This window comes from Colletotrichum truncatum (genome assembly GCF_014235925.2).
Source record: "Colletotrichum truncatum strain CMES1059 chromosome Unknown Contig_0008, whole genome shotgun sequence".
Classification (NCBI taxonomy): Eukaryota; Fungi; Ascomycota; class Sordariomycetes; order Glomerellales; family Glomerellaceae; genus Colletotrichum; species Colletotrichum truncatum.
In genome coordinates, this window is record NW_027222405.1 from 2,301,085 (window position 1) to 2,319,633 (window position 18,549).

The 18,549-nt window shown below is 51.4% G+C and overlaps 5 protein-coding genes across 5 annotated transcripts; 1 reads left to right on the forward strand and 4 right to left on the reverse strand.

Annotated features, from left to right (window-relative positions):
* Positions 1-521: 521 nt before the first annotated feature.
* On the forward strand, positions 522-1,594 carry CTRU02_212099 (pyridoxamine 5 -phosphate oxidase; the record flags this gene model as incomplete). The annotated part of the gene is made up of 2 exons (XM_036725072.1): positions 522-603; positions 876-1,594. 2 exons carry the CDS (start codon positions 522-524, stop codon positions 1,592-1,594), a joined length of 801 nt encoding a protein of 266 aa, XP_036583237.1.
* Positions 1,595-2,132: 538 nt separating this feature from the next.
* Positions 2,133-3,268, reverse strand: CTRU02_212100 (uncharacterized protein; the record flags this gene model as incomplete). The annotated part of the gene is made up of 2 exons (XM_036725071.1): positions 2,133-2,908; positions 3,076-3,268. The coding sequence occupies 2 exons, from the start codon at positions 3,266-3,268 to the stop codon at positions 2,133-2,135; spliced, it is 969 nt and encodes a 322-aa protein (XP_036583236.1).
* A 7,853-nt stretch (positions 3,269-11,121) lies between these two features.
* On the reverse strand, positions 11,122-11,580 carry CTRU02_212101 (uncharacterized protein; the record flags this gene model as incomplete). The annotated part of the gene is made up of 1 exon (XM_036725070.2): positions 11,122-11,580. The coding sequence occupies one exon, from the start codon at positions 11,578-11,580 to the stop codon at positions 11,122-11,124; it is 459 nt and encodes a 152-aa protein (XP_036583235.2).
* A 3,042-nt stretch (positions 11,581-14,622) lies between these two features.
* On the reverse strand, positions 14,623-15,554 carry CTRU02_212102 (uncharacterized protein; the record flags this gene model as incomplete). Its single annotated transcript, XM_036725069.1, has 2 exons — positions 14,623-14,639; positions 14,702-15,554. The coding sequence occupies 2 exons, from the start codon at positions 15,552-15,554 to the stop codon at positions 14,623-14,625; spliced, it is 870 nt and encodes a 289-aa protein (XP_036583234.1).
* A 2,194-nt stretch (positions 15,555-17,748) lies between these two features.
* CTRU02_212103 (uncharacterized protein) lies at positions 17,749-18,428 on the reverse strand (the record flags this gene model as incomplete). Its single annotated transcript, XM_036725068.1, has 2 exons — positions 17,749-18,167; positions 18,236-18,428. The coding sequence occupies 2 exons, from the start codon at positions 18,426-18,428 to the stop codon at positions 17,749-17,751; spliced, it is 612 nt and encodes a 203-aa protein (XP_036583233.1).
* Between the last annotated feature and the right edge of the window lie 121 nt (positions 18,429-18,549).

Below are 18,549 nucleotides of genomic sequence, written 5' to 3' on the forward strand. Positions count from 1 at the left end.
AGACACCACCACCACTACTGTTGACCACCACTAATACATTTGCGTTGCGGGTAGGTGGAACATTCTACGTTCTCTTGGAATGTGGGGGGTTCCCTTTCTGTCGAGTTGCCCCCCTCTTTCTCCCAAAATGTCAACATCATCACAGCGGCTCAAGGCATCATGACATAACTACAAACCGCAATATTCACTTCGCCAAGCTCCAGCTCAGCAATCCAACCTCCGTCGTCGGACGCTGCACCTGTGGAGGTATCATTCCTCCCTAGTCCTGCATCGCTTGCTTCCTGCATATTTATGGGAAATAGTTTCATGTCGGCATCGTTGACGAGATCACACCACGTCTGCAGAAGCTAGATTTTTCTAAAACATCACGCCAACAACGCGATTTTTCATTGCCTCCGGAGTCCCCGTACCTTGCAAACGCTAACCATTGTTAAATACGAGGGAAGGGACGCTGTAGGTCGGAATCCCCACCGAGTGTTGGAAAAAAAAAGAAAGAGAGGCAAAACTATTCCTGCATTCTTATGCGGCCCAGTCTAGCCATCAGACTATCGAGATCGCTCAAAATGGCTCTTCACCCCCCACCCGAGAGCGACAAGCTCATCTGTAAGTCCGCACACACTCATCATACGCACTCATATGATCCGTACATACCACCCAACGAGTCGATGAATGAGGTGTGAGGAGAGGACGAAGGAGTGCATGCACTCGGCCTCGGAAACCTGCATTGCCGCATTATAGCGCAGCTTTAGTCTCCCACCCTTTCGTACGGCCGCTGACAATCTTTCACTCTCCCATTCGTGATCTCTCCCCTAACCCAGCCTCAACATCCGCTTCTTGTCTGCCACCAGGAAGGTATCACTGACAATGCATACCAGTTGCTCCCGCCGGTTCTCAACAGAACACGCGCGCAGATCAATTCACGCTGTCTGCGCTGCACCGGCGCGACCTGCACCCATCAGGCTCCCCCATCCCGCAGTTCCACACGTGGTTCACGGCGGCGCAGGCCTCGCACCTTGTCTCGCACCCGGAGACGTGCACATTGTCTACGGCGTCCCTGCCCTCGGGCCGCGTCTCCGCGCGCATGGTCTATCTCAAGGAGCTCGATAGCAAGGGCGGCTTTGTGGTGTACACCAACCTCGGCACATCCCGAAAGGCGGCGGACCTGGCAACCAACAAGCACGCATCGCTCGTGTTCTGGTGGGAGGCTCTACAGAGGCAGGTCCGCGTTGAGGGTGTGGCCGCGAGGTTGACGCCCGAAGAGAGCCAGGTGTATTATGACACGCGCGTCCGCGGAAGCAGGATCGGCGCGTGGGCTAGCAGACAGAGCCAGGTCCTCGAGCCCAAGGAGGGCATCGTGAGCGCCGAGGGTGAGGACGACGGCCGCGCGCAGCTGGAAGGCTGGGTCAAGGAGGTCGAAGAGCGATTCCAAGGCCAGGAAAAGATTCCTGTTCCTGAGTTCTGGGGCGGTCTGAGAATCGTGCCGGATCGGATTGAGTTCTGGCAGGGACGAGAGAACCGCCTTCACGACCGCTTCGTTTATGAGAAGGAGGAGGTCGGCGAGGATAAGTGGACCATTAACAGGCTTAGCCCCTGATCGCGGGGAGAGTGAGGGGGGCGGAAGAGGAAGCAGTTATGGGTCTTTGAGATTGCGCAAGTGGCTTGGGGTCCTTTCAGGGATGAGAGTTCACCAAAGATTGCATGTGTTTCAACAATAGATGAAGGTCGAAGGATGTTGTCTTTCCAAGACTCTACATTACCAAATAGGGTATGCCAAATACGATTCCAGTGATGCCCCGAAATCCCCGCCCGGGGATTAAAAAAAAGAAAATCCCGTCGCCTCCGTACGCCAGCCACCCGACCACTCAAAATTACAAGATGCAAATCCATCAAGCCTTTCTCGAGGCTGAGGTTGGTATCCCAAAAACGTACGTCAAGAAAGTTCAGGTCCTATCGTGGGACAAAAAAAAAAAACTCCCCCTACCACCCATATAGCCCAGGGGGGACCCCCTTATGCAGAGATGTACCGTTAAACCGTATGGAGAGCTGCTGCCCATTGGACCTCGCTAGGCATGCAAATCAACCATTGTTACACACATAAACAAAATGCTCGCTCGCTTCTCGCTTCATTTCGTTCAAACATCAAGCTCTTCTCCGACGGGAGAAAGTGCCTTTTCGTTTCCGGAAAAGGCAAGGGACATATAGTCGGTGCCCAACGACGTCTCGAGAGCCGCCCGCACCTCGTCACCGAATGTCTCGGCCTCGGACTTGGGTGTGTCAACGGGTGTTAGCTGCAAACCCAGGCCAACGACAGCGGTACCAATGGTCATGCTCTTGCTCTTGCTGTGGCCCATCTCATACGGCTGAATAGGGCGTGCCGAGTTGTAGTGGCGGGCGGCCATCTGCATGTCGACCATAGTGTCGGTGATGAGGTCCTCATCGTCGACCAGAGGCTTAATGCGGTAGTTGAGATTCTCGTAGATGCAGCGCTCGGTGACATTGATCTGCTCGCACGACCACATCTCTTTGCCCCATTTCGAGCAGTAATATGAGGTCGAATCCTGGCAGTCGTCGGTGAACTTTGCGGCAATGACGAGGGCAGCAAGGATGATGAGCTCGGGTTGGACCGAGTCGATGTGCAACTGCTGCTGGCAGCGGCGATCAAGGAGGGGGCTGTGACCTAGGGTGTGACGCTTGTTGTGAGAGGACAAGGCGCTATCGAGCAGCAGGGGGCACTGCAAGCGCCAGCTCAGGGCAAATTTGGAGTTGAGAGAGTCGAGAATGCAGACAGCCAAGGCAATGGTCTCGAGCGGGAGACCGGACCGACTGAGCATGGCCTGCACGAGAGGCACCGAAGGCGTCGTGAGGGAAGCTGACGTGGGAACGAGGTTGACTAAGTGGATGGCGGGTCCTGCAAGCGCGTGAACAGGTTAGCATTGCATTGCATATTTATATTGACATTGCAGTGAAACACACGCGCGCCCACACACCCGCTCTCTGAAGCAGGAGTTGGGTGCGTGAAAGGGGGGGGGTAAGGGTTGTCAATTGTGGAGGGGAAGCTCGTCATGTAATACGTACCAAGGAATTTCTCTTGCAGCACCTCACCATCCTCCAGGCCCGTCTTCGGGCTCTGATGTGCGGAGGAGTTCCTAGAAGAAGGAGGCGGGGTGGGAAGGTTCGAGAGGGGGCGGTAGGTGAAGTAGGCCTCCTCGGCTCCGTACTCGTCGTCCGAGTAGTCGGGGTTCTGAATCTGTCTCGCAAAGTTGCCCATTGTGTCGGCGTTTCTGGATGAAGTATGGTATGTGGAGTGAAACAAGAAGACGGTTTGGTCTGATCGTTTCGGCAGTAGGTTTGAATTATCTGTTCGTGGTTCGTTGCGGTCGTGAGTATTGAATGTCGTAAAAGCCAACTCTTCCTGTCCTCGGTCCTGAGCAGTTGGGGCTGCTGCTCATATTCGTATGCAGCGTTTTTATCCGGCGCGAATCAAAACAAACTCGTGATCGGCCGTTATATACCTTTTGAAGTGATATCAGGTAACGTCGGGTTAGAGAGATGAGTGAGTGAGGGCAGAAACAAGAGGCAAGGTCAACGAGGGAGGTCGGGCCGGTATATGTAGTGGGCTGGATGGGTGGGATTGTATATGGACACTGAGGTGCGGTACGTAAAGAAAGGAAAGGGGGCCGAGGAGTGCTGGGCGCAAAAAAGTTATGCAGGGTTCATAAAGCGAAGTAAGGCTGAGTCTGAGTCGACGATAGATGGGTCGAGCACACCCGAGCACCACAGCACCAGCTGCCCGGCATCCAGCAGGAGGAAAACAATGGAGACTGGGCTTCGCAAAGAGCGGGAAGCTGGCTGAACGGGCTGGGCTGGCTGGGGTGAGGGATTCGGCGGTGGGCGATGCACCAAGTGGGCTGGATGCTGGACGGGATCCAAAGACGGTGGATGTGAACAATGGTCCGTGTTGTTGCTGCTGCTTGGGTGCTGGTGCTGGTGCTGGTGCTGGTGCTAGGTGCTAGGTGCTACTGGGAGCTGGTGAGGTGGGGATACCCAAGCCCCCCGAAGATGTACCCGGAAAGTACTAGCGTATTGTCTGAGCGGAACAGCTCCCTCAATACAGCAGACAAAGCCCTGTACACACGCAAGTACTGGTGTTCTTGCAATTAGGCGGCGGTAGACAAAGCTGAGAGAACCAGGGCAGCCAGAATCTATCAGGGGGCCCCTCTTTTTTGTGCGAGTTTACTCGGCTCCTTAGCGTATCTGCAAGGCGAAAAGCAGGGGGCGTGGTGGGAGAAAAAGCAGACAGAAAGGAACACCGGGGCAGGACAGGGGAAGAAAAATGGGAATACGGGCACAACAACTGACAAAGTGTAGTAAAAAAAAAAAAAAAAGACCAGTGAGGGCTCCAAATACGCGGTACCAGCATCGGAACTATTGTCCCCCTTCCTGCCAACTCCTGCATAACCTGCATACATTATCGAGAGGAACCATTCGGTTATGGCAAAAGAAACATGTGAGCTTTTGGCAGAGCAAACTCAGAAGGGCTGGACCAGAAACATCAACAGGTTAGAAACTGTTCTTCTTGGATGTCTTACTCTGCGGAAAAAACGATAGACGTTCTCACACATATTGCACAGCGCCACTCAGATAAAGACACACAAATACACATACACACACTCATACGTAGCCAATCAGTCAGTCTCAGTCTCTAGAAAGCGGCATCACTACTCAGTACCGTGTAATCTAGGAGCATCCCACGCATGCGCGGCCCCGGCTTGTCAGTGACGACGGTTGACGCAACGCGAGACAAACATCCCAGACTCTCGAAAACTTGCAACATGCCGAAGGAGAAAAAAATGGTTTCCTCTCCTTGCGGTTGAAACGCTGATGTGATAATGCTTTCCTGGCTTATTCCCTGGCCACTGACCACAGTGTGCCAGGCAATGCCTCCTAATGTCGTGGTAAGATGACGTTGGACGGTTGGCGGATGGCTGGACGGCAATTGGTCTAGGTGATTGTCCCTCAATCCCCCCTCTTTCAACCAAACATTCAGACTCACCTCATCGTAATGCCGTCTGAATCACACTCGTGGCTGTTCATCCGCTCGCTTCACTTGCTAGTCAATCAGAAACCCTGTGTGGAAGTTTCCCCGTGCCTGATTGCCTATCCGAGGTAAGATCAAATCGGAGAAAATCGAGCGCCCAGCATCTCATGTATGGGTGATGTATGTGTGTTTTATCCGGCATGTCCAGGAACGGTCACGTCGTCACCCAGATGGTCGATCAGATGGTGCCATTGTGACCATTGCATGCTTAGTGGTGGTGTTTCCACAATGGTACGGGGGGTTGCTTCTGCTTCATCACACACACTGGCAGAAAATACGGAACTTGGAGGCTTGATGGAGGGTGGGAGAGCTGAGGGGAATCTCTCGCTCGCACAATAACTTTGCCAGGAACATTCGGTACAGGGGGGAGGGGGGACTCCCGCAAGTTGCCTCTCGAAGTCGTATTATTGTCCCTGGACACAGCCAGGGGCAACCCGGCTCGACGGCCACTCACCGTGACGACAGGTACTAAATTGGGTGTCAATGGGTGTTCGTCTGGTGGGGACTGTGGGACAGGCATGATGTGTTAATGCGCAACCACGGCCGTCCACTTTGCCATTGTTTGAACTGACTGACATTTTGACGGCCGCTTCAGGCTCCCAAGGGCAGTGGACCACTCTTTCATTACGGAGTAAAAGAAAGAGAGAGGGAGGGGAAGGAGGCGGTGGGAACTCACAAGCTATCAGGCTCCAATGGTTTTCTCATCCCATTTCGAAAGCTCCTAAATGGAGCTGTCTTCCCTAGATTCTCCAACAACAACATCTGATCTGACAGGACAAGACAAGGGTCTGGCAAGGGCGGCAATTCTTCACAGCAGGGCAGCGGCAACAGAGACCAGCTTTCAGAAATCCATTCGTTTCCTCGTTACCTTCCTCTCACCTAGCAAATTCCGTCAATCTGTTTATTGGCACCTCTCTGTCGGCCGTGACGCCAAGCATCAGATGCCCTGATTCAAGATGAATCCGTCCCAGCCATACAAGGATAGAACCAGCAAAGCACACCCGCCCGGCCGGCCGATCTACGACAGAACATCTATCATCCAGTCGTCAATTTGCATTAGAGCCATGTTCCCCTGTGAATTTTGGACTTGCGGCATCCTGCTACGCTGAGACCCCTAGTGTGCCTAGCGTCCTTAGCGTCTCCCGGCGCCCAGTGACGTGCTAACCCAGCCACAGCCACGCCAAATGGCAGATTTTTTCCCCTCCTCGGGAAAGTCTTCGATGCCCTTCACCTTCCCAATGTCCTGCCTGCTTCGTAGTACCCTTACCTCACTCAGCACCTTGAGGAGCCCATAGGGAGGTGTCCATGGTACTTACCTTGCCTCACCCGCCAGTCCCTTTGTTCCTACCCCAGAGTCCCGGCAAGAAAGAAGGCCAGTGGGGATAAGGAAGGAGGAAGCCGCTGCTGCCAATCGATTTCCGATGATCTTCCATTGTCCTCGTCTGTATTTGCCATACCTGTTCCTGTTTCGATCTTGGTTCCTGTCACCGGGGCTTAATTTGCCCTTTTCTTTGTTTTGTCTGATATGATTTTCGTCAGTGACGATGAGTCGAGACCTCTGACTTTGTCAAAGTACAACCACAACCGTCAGAGTCGAACATTGAGGGTCCGAGCCTCGCCCTGAGCCGGCCCCCACCGCTGAACTCTTTTCAACTGGCGAATTATGAAGCCTTGATCAACGCATGATGTGCGTGACCTGACTCCGCAGCTCTGCATCTCAGTACTTGGCCTCTCGTACTATGGTTTATCTCGATCCCAACCAACCTCATGCTGCCGCCGCCCATGCATGTATTCATACCTGACTTGGCCGCAACCAGCGTCATAACAATCCACGACATGCAGAATCCGAGGCACCCCAACCGTCCCATCTGATGCCCATAACTGCACCATGGACAGTTACTAATGCATCACCAGTAGTAGCATTGGCAGCGGAAGCGGTAACAGATGTCGGAGAGCCGCTGAAAAATACAGCGTATCCGACCCAAACCGTTTGTGCCCCGATTTGGCGTTCTCTGCTAGCGTTAAAGCCTACCGCCATTTGCATAACAAGCTCCACGTCGTTGCATAGGCGGCTCCCCCTTACGCTTGTCGCCGTCGCCGTCGTTGTCGTAGTGTACAGCAACAACCTGAACGTCAGATCTCCCCCTGTTTTGTTCGTCCCAACACCTCATCGCTGGACGGGCGGGTGAACTACGAATGCACTATCCAGCACCAGCCCACCGAACAATTTTGCTGCCTTACTACTTTGCAGCGAAGGAAGGAATCCCGATTGTCAGTGCGGCCACGCCGTTGTGGCCGTGCCCCTTCGTTGCGGACGACCCTGGGTTGTTGCAACTTAGAGGAGCATGTTGTTCATCCCCCCAGAGCTCTTGTGCCTCTCGTGCTCCTCTGAACCACATCCCTGGGCCCCCCTGTCACCACGTCACCCGTCGCTCAGGGTCTTTGGCTCCAATGCGATCTTCCTATGCATCTGTCGCTTACGGCAGGACTTACCCAGTTGGAGAGTCCGATACCTTGCAATAACTTGTAAAACGAACTTGAGAAGACCTCACCGAAGCAGTTGCACCCTTCCGGAAGCGGCGGTCACGATACCACCACGTCGTGACAGAGCGATAAAGCGATAAAGCAACTCGTGGTCCAGACTTGGCGCCATTCGCCGTTGTCGGTCACGAACGCCCCCATGAAGCCACAGCCTTGACTCTTTCCAAACTGCCCTTCTGCACTTAGAAAGGGTCCCTCTTGGCCTAGGGGTCCAGAATTCCCAAGGGTCAGGATCAGAAATGAAGAGGAAAGAAAATGGCGACGCCGGCTCGGTTCCCACAACTCCGGGTCGATCCTAATTTTGCCGGCGTCTGCCTCCAACCCAGCGGAGCCTAAGGGTACTCATTCCACTTGGTAAATCTCCTTCTGATGCCACTTCATGTCGCAGAGTGTTCAAATTGAGGTAGACTAACAAGCTTCGACGAACTCGTTCTTTCCCGTTGAATCTGGCCCTTGATAGATGCTTGGCACGCGACATCTGACCTTCAGCAATCTCACTCGCAATACTCTGACCTGAGCCAGTGGCTGAACAGGCTTGATGGCTTCGGTCAACAGACGCCCGGCAGAACCTTGTACTGCCGCTTGCGGCAACGACACACACCACGAGGAAGTTGTTAGCGGGATATTAGGTGTGGTCACTCCTATCAGAGCGTCTACCGGACACTGTTGGGCAATGCCAAATGTCATGCCAGGCGGGATCCCATGAGGGCTGTCCGAGCGCTCAGCCATGCCTGAATGAGATTCCCAAGGCCTTCCTTCATCTCCTCCATTGTCACACATGTTGGAATGAAAGATACTACCCAGTCATTCCCGCGGGAGCCGATCGTCCTGTTCCTCTCTCGTACGCGCACAAAATGTGTCTTGCTTGCTGCAGCGGATCTCCTCCCCACGATATCATCGCAACCTATATTGGTTGACCCTCTTTGGCGATCTGCGCGTGTTTTAGAGTTGCCATGCACGCGACACATGAAAATCACCTGCAAGCTATCCTTCCACCCCAGCCCCACGCGATGCATGCTTCTCCCAGAAAGTTAAAAACATTTATAACCCCCGCCTTCTCTATTCTGCAGATCTAATGCGTGCGTGCCGGGAGCGGACCGTCCAATTAAGTCCGTCAAAGTCCACTCTTGACCGGAGCTCATAAGCTGGGCTCCCGGTCCGGTGCCGAGTCACGTCACTGTGTGACGCCCCGAGCTGTGACCAGTCTTCAGGTGAGGTTGAATCGAGGCACTACAGGCTTCTCAAGCTACTTGACCAAAAAGGAAGAAAACAGGGAAAAATGAAAAGTTATGCGCTGGCATGCAAATACAAGCTCAACCATTGGTGACTTTGCCGAGGTGTGCATGTTTAGCTGCGGCCAGCTGACGCTCGATCGCAATCTTACATCCCATCCAGGACCTTCTCATTCAGCCCTGGAGGCTGCGCCATTCACAATTTGTTTCGTTGTGCGGCCGTCGTCCGAGCTGTCAGCCGTGGCGTCTCCCCGTTGTCCGAGGGAATGGGGTTTAATTCCCGGTATTTTCGGAAGGGTGCCAGAGCCTCAATAGATTAATTCTTTCCCGTGCAGCTTAGAACGTTTCGTTTCTTATTACGGGTGCTATTTCCTGTCGTTGCCTATTCCCGAGTGTTGCCAAGGCCGCCAATGCATCGTATTCAGGAAGAGGTAGCCGAACCAAGCCCGCCTGGAAATTCCCTCTTGTCTCACAAAAATCCCAAGTTCTAGTAGTGAATTTTTTTAGCGACATGTACTAACAAAGCCGCGTCCAAATTATTCATCTGTTGTTCATGTAATTCTACAAAGTTACCTAAGATCAAACAGCTGTAGGGGTACTAAACCACCGTGTTTTTTTTTTTTTTTTTTTTTTGGTTTTTTCTTGTTTTTTTTTGTTTTTCTTTTTTCCCAAAAGAATCGATTTCTCTCTATGGGGACGTCTGTCTGCCTCCTCCGCGTGCAAGTCGGTCAAGTCTGGTCTAACCCCCTGCGGCGGCGACAGCAAGCAAATGTCTGTTTAGGTAAGATGGGCGCGCTGCGGTTGGTGGGGTAGGGGAGGGTGCTCGTCTTACTTTCTATACTGCATGTATTTTCAGTCCGAGCCTGTGCGACGTATTAGGTCAGATGGAAATCCTTCGAATGGCTGGGGAGCCCTGGCTTTGATGGGATGAACCTTTTGCGGGTATCTCAGCTACGCTTTCTGCTGCAGCCTACGTGATGGTTCGAAATAAGTGCATAGCCAAATCACCCGCAGCCCATTCTCGTCGATTTAGGTGCAGCATCTCAGGGGGAAAGGGGGGCTGGGAATACTGAGACTGGCTATGTATGCGACAAGTTCTCCTTGCATTGTGCCTCATCGATGGCCTAAAGGTGAAGCCTTGCATGTATTGATGTGTTCCTTATGTAAGACGCAACCTTGTATAGCGTGACATTGATTGCAATTCCGCAGCATGATGGTATTGATGCATGCTTACGACAATGTGAGCAGGTTGGAGAAGGGGGAGGGGGGTCGGGTTCGACTTGCTGCGAAGACTAGAGCCCACGGTGATTCCCTTCGAAGCAAGCCTAGTTTCAACCACCGAGCCACGTCTGCTCACTTACTGCGGGAAAAGATGACATGGAAACTTTTCTGATGCATCTATCGCGCGAAAGGCGTAAGTCGAGGCAGAAGGCGTGATCTGTGTTCTGGACAGCCACGTCACTCTGCTGAGTTTCTTTTCTGTGTAGGAAACTTTGATCATCTCTACGCTCTGGTGTAGATGTGTGCTTGATGCGAACTGGGAGGTTGGGTTGAGAACTGGCCCACACGGCTGGGTAGAATTGGGTGGTTCGGCTGTGTCTGATGTGCTGCCGGCTGATGGAAGCCATGCGATGTAGTCCGCTGAAAGTCACTCGACTCGTTGACCAGCAGACAGATGTGTCTTTGCTCTTGTTGATTGTGTGGTTTGGCCCAGGTTTCCTGGGGCTTTTTTTATGAGATTCACTGTAAACTCTGACAAAGTGAGAAGTTGTTAGGTGCGGGCTCGAAAAAGAACAGTGATAACATTTTGAGCGTAGCAAAGTCGGTCATGAGCTGCCCAGTTTCATGCTGTTCCTTTCACCGTGGGATGCTTGTTCGGAGAATGAACTACCCCACGAAATCGAGTTGCAAGAAGCGCTCCATGTTCAGAGTTTGTAGTTGATCATGCTCATCAATATCATTTCCTAAGTAATTGATCTGCTTTCCACATCGTTCTAGTATAACCTGCGCCTGGTCTCCGGTGATAACGCTAAAGTCACCGCAATGAAAAGACAATAGAGAAAAGAACAACACCAGCATGCTTAGTCTCAGAAACAGCCCAAAAATACTCAGCAACTGAACCCGTCAAAACGGACCACGGCATCACTTGGTATGCAGCGTCAAGAGGCAGCAGGCCTACTCCTTGGCAACGATGGTGACTTGCGATAGAGAGTTAGTATGTCCCGTCCAATTGAGCTTCTGCAGGATTCGCTACGTACCAGAAGACTTCTCGACGATTTGGGTGATCTGCGGAAGCAGAGCTTGGTCGATGAACTGGCCGAGGTTCACTTGGCCAACCCCCTGGATGAGCCCTAGGTTGAGACCTCCCAGGTTGAGGTTGCCCAGGTTAACGTTGTTGAAGACACCCTGCTGCTGAATTGCGAGCAGCGTCGACAGCTGCTGCAATTGAAGCAGGGAGTTGAGGTCAAAGTTCTGGGCGGCGAAGAGGTTCTGAAACGTGAGAACGTTGAGGTTGTTGAGCTGACCCAGCTGGCCAAGTCCTTGAAGGTTGAGCCCATTGAGGGCAAGGAGGTAGTTGAGGTCGAGGTTCTTGAAACCTTGGAGATTGTTCAAGCGTCCAAGGTCAACGTTGGCTCGGGGCTCGTTGGTAGTCGGGGCGGCGCCGGCGAATACGGCGAAGGCCGAGACAAGAATGGTGGAGAACCGCATTTTGATGGGAGGGGTTTTGCGGGGTGTGTAAGCGCTGCTTTGTTATTCTGATTAAAAGTTATCGGTAGAAAACGAGCACAGCTCTGATGTTTCTTTAAAGAGCGGTTTATTTTGGCTTGGACGGGCTTAAAGGAATGAAGCGAACAACGAGCACAGCTGTGGGTTGAGGTTAATATCGGTGATGTAAATAAGCTGCGGATATGAGGTTGGCTTACCTCTGAAGAAAAGAATGGAAGGGGAAAAATAAAGACGAGCGGGAGATTGGCTTGTTAGTTTATGTGTACTGGAGGGAATTGAAAATACCAGATGGTCGAAGCAGAGCGACATTTTATATTAACAACGATGTGATGGCGGCGATGCCAAGCACATAGCGGTAGGATAATTCGCCGAGAGGCAAAGAAGGTTAAACCATTGCCAAGAGTGACGAGTGCGACGTTTTCGGACGGAAGGGTCAAGGAAATACCATCCGGTGCGTATCATAAGGTCTGTTTCGCTGGGACGGAAGAGCGTTCGATCAAACAAGTTCCCAGGGGGGTTATGAAGCCCGGGATCTAGGACATTAGTTCATTGGCAGGTACGAAGTTTGTTCGGATGATCCCGAAAGAAAGTAGTCACCATTAAGGTTTGAGGAGAGAATGATGCTGTAGATTGTCGGTTATAGATCTAGGGGCGATGAGTCGACAGTTGTAGTCCATGCTCGGCTTCATGTGCGTCCGAACCAAAGAATTTGCAATGGGTGAAGCAGCCAAGGATAAGGAAGCAACCCTGACCTGCGCATGGGCCTAATCAAGTGGACTACGGAGGTCAAACAACCTTACTTGATGGGGCTTACGGTGACTTGGCTGATAGGTTTGATCAAATATGACCATGTGCTTGGGCTAAGAGTCATCCCGGATGATGACGAGTTTTCAGGTATGCTTACTCGGCAGATGCGTCTTCCATTTCTTTCTCTGCAGCAAGAGGAAAGAGGATGAGACAAAATTAAGATCTGCGACAGGATGTCGAGCCATGTCTGTTTCCAAGGGCTTATCAGAGATTTCAATGTAAAGACGAGATAGTACCAGAAAGTAAAAGTTGGAGGGTGGGATTTCGGATAAAACTCGTTGCTCATAAGTCCGAACACCTGGCGTTTCGAGCGATCTTGTCAGTTTTGCCGCTCAGAGCCGACACAATTTGTGTCGCTTTGGGGTTGTGACGTTGCATTTGTATGGTAGTTGAATATGGCCATATAGAACCAAACGGCAGTGACTTCGGATCATCTCGATCCAACTGAAATCGTAGAAACTAGCTGCCTTCCGGTTAGTTTGCTCGAGCGTCCATATGCACAACGATCTCAAGCTAGAAATTCATCGATCAAAAGTAATACATGAAAACCATGCGACGACAACATATTGTTCGCCGCGGTTTAAATCACCCGCCCCCTCCTCTTTCGAAAAAATGGGTGGCGCAGATTGCACTACTACTTGCTTAGCAGCTTCCCTGGAGCGAGAAAGAGGTAGACGTAACAGTCAGGAAGGGTAGTCCGGCCAGCGGCAGTAAGCTGGGATGATAATGAGGCGACAGTCTGCCATCCTAAGACTGGGTAGGGAGCGCCTAAAAACGCTGGATGGCATATGACGCATATGACCACGGCTCTATGTAACGCTTCCCAGCTAAAGATGGGATGAAGTTTCCTTAATGATTGACTGAAGGTCTCAGGTTGGCATAATAGACTGCCCAGTCGGTAAATCGGCGCAGACGGGACATTCATCTGTTGGGACAATACGCTGGCCTGTCAATTATCCGGCAATGATATATGGAGTTCACGCCATGATTGGCCAGTAAGACACAATTGGGCAATTCAAGAGAAAAGGGAGAGACGTCAGAGCGGCTCAACTAAGGTTTAGTGGCGGGCTCTTTAGACTTGACCAAGTGGGGCTTCTGTCAGTCTTTGGGCCCCCCATTGAACCCCTGCCTCAATCACCCATGCTTTGCTATTGGCTTTGCTACTCCCGCATTCCGTCTTTCCTCCAGCGGCCCGGGCGCTAGGTGCAACGGTCCTGTCACCGGAAACTGTCAGTCGCTGTCATGCCACCCCCCTGTTCGTGTGCGATCTTCATATCAATCTGTTACATGTGACGGTCGGTGAGGTATCAAACCTTGAGGGCATTGGGCTATTGGCAATGGAGCGACTGATTAGATGATGTTGCCCCTCACATTCTGCTCTTCATTCGGCACGAGCTGATCGGATAGCTGGCAGTTCCGTGGAGATCAAGTGAAATGAACATTTAGCCGATACAGCTCGCTACCAAATTTGTTTGTAAGCAGAGACACAGGGAGCATGTCAATTGCGCAAATTCATCACGACAACCCAGAGAAGCAGTCAATTACCCCACTCAGTGTTAAACTTATCCACCTTGTAGCTGCTGACCATGATGGTGTATAAGCTAGGGTATCAATGAAGCAGTTTCGTAGGATATTTGGCAGACCACCTGACAATGAATGAGTGACGAGTTTGCCCCTGAATATTGACAGAGTGCTCATCTTTTAGGCACGTGTATCTGGCACTTTCTTGTGATAACACGTAGCGTACAATAAGCTTAAAGTGGTTTGACACCGATTGTGTGAAGTTCAGACCAGGATACCCGGACTGAAACCACGGACCGTTCAGGGATCTGAAAATCGAGACAACAGGGTAGGATGAGAAGCCAAAATCATATTGTGACAGATGCTTATTTTAAAACACATTAAATATATTCAACCCTTGCCTCACAAGATACCTTTGGGTAATGCACCGTGGCCCAGATTCATACACATGACAAACTCTTTGTGATTCCACGCCGGCCAAGCCATCTGCGGCGCACTCTGGAGCAATGGTATAAGATCCTCTGGGGACTCAGTATCCACAAGTCACATGACGCTGGTGTTTTTTCTTTCTTTTTCTTTTAATCTTGAGCGCAAGTCTTTGCGATACTAAAAGGATATGGATTCAAGCCAATGCATGGTATCCTAATGGCAATATATCGAATCCAACATGTTCCGATTAGGGGGGCCGGAGTTCATTTACAACTTTCCCATGCCTAATAGAAATTTGTGTTAGTCATAGAGCCAACAAGATCGGATGACATTAACCTTAACTTACCAATCTGAATGCCGCTCACAACAATACCCTGCTTCATGAGACCAACAAGCTGCAAGGGGTTGACCAGGCCGACAGAAGTGAGTTGCGCAAGTTGCTGGAGCTGGGCGAGCATGATAAGCTGCTGTTGAGCCTGGAGCTTAGCGAGAGCGTTGATATCGATGACATTGTTAAGACCCATGGATGCCAATAGCAGCTGGACAATTTGAAGGAGCTGGGCATTGTTCTTGTTGTTCCTGTCGTTGTCGTTGTTACGGTTGCCGTCCCGGTTGCCGTCCCGGTTGTTGCCGCCCCTCTGACCCTCGCGCTGGCGCTCACGCTGGCGCTCCCGTTGATATTCTTCGGCCTTCTTTGCCGCTTCCCTAGCAGCTTCCTGGCGAGCCTTTTCAGCCTCCTTACGAGCTTTCTCAGCCTCTTGGGCGGCATCTTCGCCCTGCTGTCCCTCACGCTGCCTAGCGGCTTCTTCTTCGGCCTTCTTCTTAGCTGCCTCTTCCTCGGCCTTCTTAGCTGCCTCTTCCTCAGCCTTCTTAGCTGCCTCTTCCTCAGCCTTCTTAGCTGCCTCTTCCTCAGCCTTCTTCTTCTCCTCCTCAGCAGCAGCATCTCCACCCGCCGCAGGTGGTTCCGCAACAGGAGGCGCAGCTTCAGCAGGAGGGGCGGCCTCGGCAGGAGGGGCGGCTGCTGGGGGCGCAGCAGAAGCCACCGGGACCGCAGGCGCCGCTGGGGCAGCGGGGGCAGCGGGGGCAGCTGGGGCAGCCTCCTCACGAAGAACAATGTCCTCGCGAGCACCAAGTTGCTTAGGGATGCTCAGACCCGACACCAGGCCGGCGGCAACAAGAAGAACCATGGAAGACCTCATTTTGAAATGACAGACGTTAAAGGTACGTGAGCTGAAGAAAGGGAACTTGGTGTTTGTTAATTTAGAGTCATAGGGGTGTCGCTAGGCGAACTTACGGTGGGTATCAAGGAGTGACGGGAAGAGTAGAATGAATGAAAAGAGAGCACAGCTGCTTGATATTAGTAACCATTAACTGCCAAGGAGAGAAGGCTAAATTACCTCTGGAGATTGAGAATTGAAAGATAGGTTAAGACACGTCCTTGAAGAAGAGGATGAGAAGCAAGATATTGAATCATCATGGGAGACGGTAGCTTTTTAAGTTCCGAACAGCATATTAAGCATAAGTCTTAATGCGGGCCTGCCCATCTGCCCACAGACCAGTCTTTTCTCTTCAGATGGCACCTATCACAGGTTCATGAGACAGATGCCATTCGAGATCAAGCATTGCGTGACATGCCAATGATGTGTGGCGTTTGCCTTCCCACCGTCGAAGTGTCATTTGTATCCACAACGCAGTCCGGCAGAAGATGGGTTTGTAGACCCGGTCTCACATGTCTCCATCAAGAAACAGATGACAGCCGTCAATACTACTGTCAAGTGCAGCCGTACACGTCCCAACTCCAATGGTTCATCGTGATTTGTGCTCGGCTGTTTCGACTGAGCTGAGCCGTCCTTGGCGACTGGGAGATCAGACCGCTTGCCTTACCACAGGTGTCCTTTGTTCGATAAATGAAATGGAACCCTTGTTTTGTTATTGAATACCCTGACGGTTGCTCCTCACCCAAAGCTTGGTCATGACTACCGGCTTTTTCTACGCCAAGGCGTGCATCAGGGGCACCCTGTGTCAGATAATGATAGCGGAAGTTAGTATCTAGTGTGGGGAATGGCGACACGCCTTAACAATAAGGATCATCGTCCGAACCTCTTCCGACGTCTCATCATCTATGATCGTCCGGACGTGGACGGAACATACTTTGGCCTTTGCAAAACGAGCTTTATAGCCTGGTAACATCTCTATAGCATTGTTTTTATACTTCGAGCTTTCAGAATTATTACAAACATTTTGGCTCACGGCAATTGAGAATGGTAACCAGAGAAACGTAAACAAGTATGCTGAAGGGTGATTTTGCGGAATACGCAACGATCATGGAATATCATGAACCATCCAAGCAATAAAAGAAGATCACATTGAACACAATTCCAATCTTCCAGTCCATGACCAAGAATTGAAATCTTGTCTTTTACGCTGTTGGGCAGGCGACCCCATGTTACCACGGTGCCCAGCTTCGCAAGGGTTCTACTGATGTGACCCTGCTGCAAGGGCAAACAGCACCTATGTTTCAGAACACTTACTCGAAATAACCTTGATTTTAAGGACGAGTGCTTATTTAAACCTGGCAAGCTTCGACCAACAGCTCCCGGGTGCGGCTGATAGCTCAATCATTGAGTGCACGACTTAGTTTCGCAGGTGCTTTGAAATGGAACATTTTCGGGGCATTTTCCAATGAGACGTCGTAAACGAGAACAGATGGCTGGCGCAGAAATTTGCGTCTGCCAAAGTCCTAGCATCATATAAACGGAGAAAAATACACGTGGAGAGGGGAAGGAAAGGGGATTTTTGAGCTTTGTCTGGTTTTCAACAAAATATCACAAGAGTAATTCGAAAAGTGAAGGATTTCGTAATTTTGCAATTGATGTATCGTAGGGCTCGGTTTCACCCAACTGTGCTCTTGCGCAGAGGGAATATCAAGACTCGTTCTACATCATAGGCATTGAATATGTTCGAAGATAAAATAATGAGACGCATGGGATGATCGTCAATAGCCTCTTTGGAGTGAAGCTAGCTTACGCGGAGATGTGGACATTGGTATTGCGCCACTTGGCCATTGGATAAGCCGGACCAGGATACGAGGGATTGATCAACCTCGTTGAACCAAAGCCGGCGCTCTGCCTCACTCAAGACCTCCGTCAAGACATTTGCGAAAATATGCATCTCATTTCCAGCACTCAAACCACCCTATAACGCCAGTCACTGTTGCTCATAATACTTGTCATAATCTGCCCCACCAAGTCATACTAGTATTTGGCGACGAACAGTGGCGACTATTCTCCTTCATCGCAAATGTCCATGTTATCACGGGGTTGAAATCGCTCTATCGCATCGGATCGCTGAACGGAAAAGGTATCTTAGATTGTACAATTATCATAGGTGTCGTCACCTTACGACTCTCGGTGCCGCTTGTGCTTCTTTGCTCGGTCCGTGGAATCCCAACCACTCTCCTAGTATGCCACCCGGCTTCGGTACTGGACACTCCCTCCTCAACCGCTCCTCCCTTGCTTGCAGAGTTTCCTCGTCGCCAACTTGATCGAAATTAACAATGCCGTCCTTGATTTCAGGGTTTTCGCGGCGCTTCCTTCTCCTTCGTCGACCATCCTCTCCTACAACAATATCTCCATCGGCGTAAGTGACCCTTGGTGCCGGGCAGGGCAACAGATGCGGTAGACCAACGACAAAAAAACTGGCGACAACTGTGGTTGCGAAGAGAGATGAGGTCATACGCGACCGCGGGTGGAGGGGATGGGGTGGCATGATCGCGTCTTTTTTGTGTTTAGAAAGGAGGCCAAGGGCTTCGTCTGGATGCAATTGAGTGTCAGTGAGGCCGAAAGCTTGCCAGTCGAACCAATTGAATGATTGTGCCCACCTATAACCGTGACATGCTCGCGCGAGGTGGCAGAGAGTTCGAATTGAATCCCCCGATAAAGGCTGAAGTGAGCGTCGATGAGTGCCAACAGACGATTTTCTCGCAACCCAGGAGTGAAGCTTGATGGTCGTATTGCTATGCAGGCCACCTGATTGGATTCCGGCGGACCGGAGTGGGTCCGTAAAAGTGACATGATGAGCCACGACGGTGCCTGAGGATCTTGGCTTCGGTGATGGCAAAACCAATATCCCGAGGTAAACCTCCGATGTCTTCTGACTGCAGGTGGGAGCTGACAGGGATACAGTGCACTCATA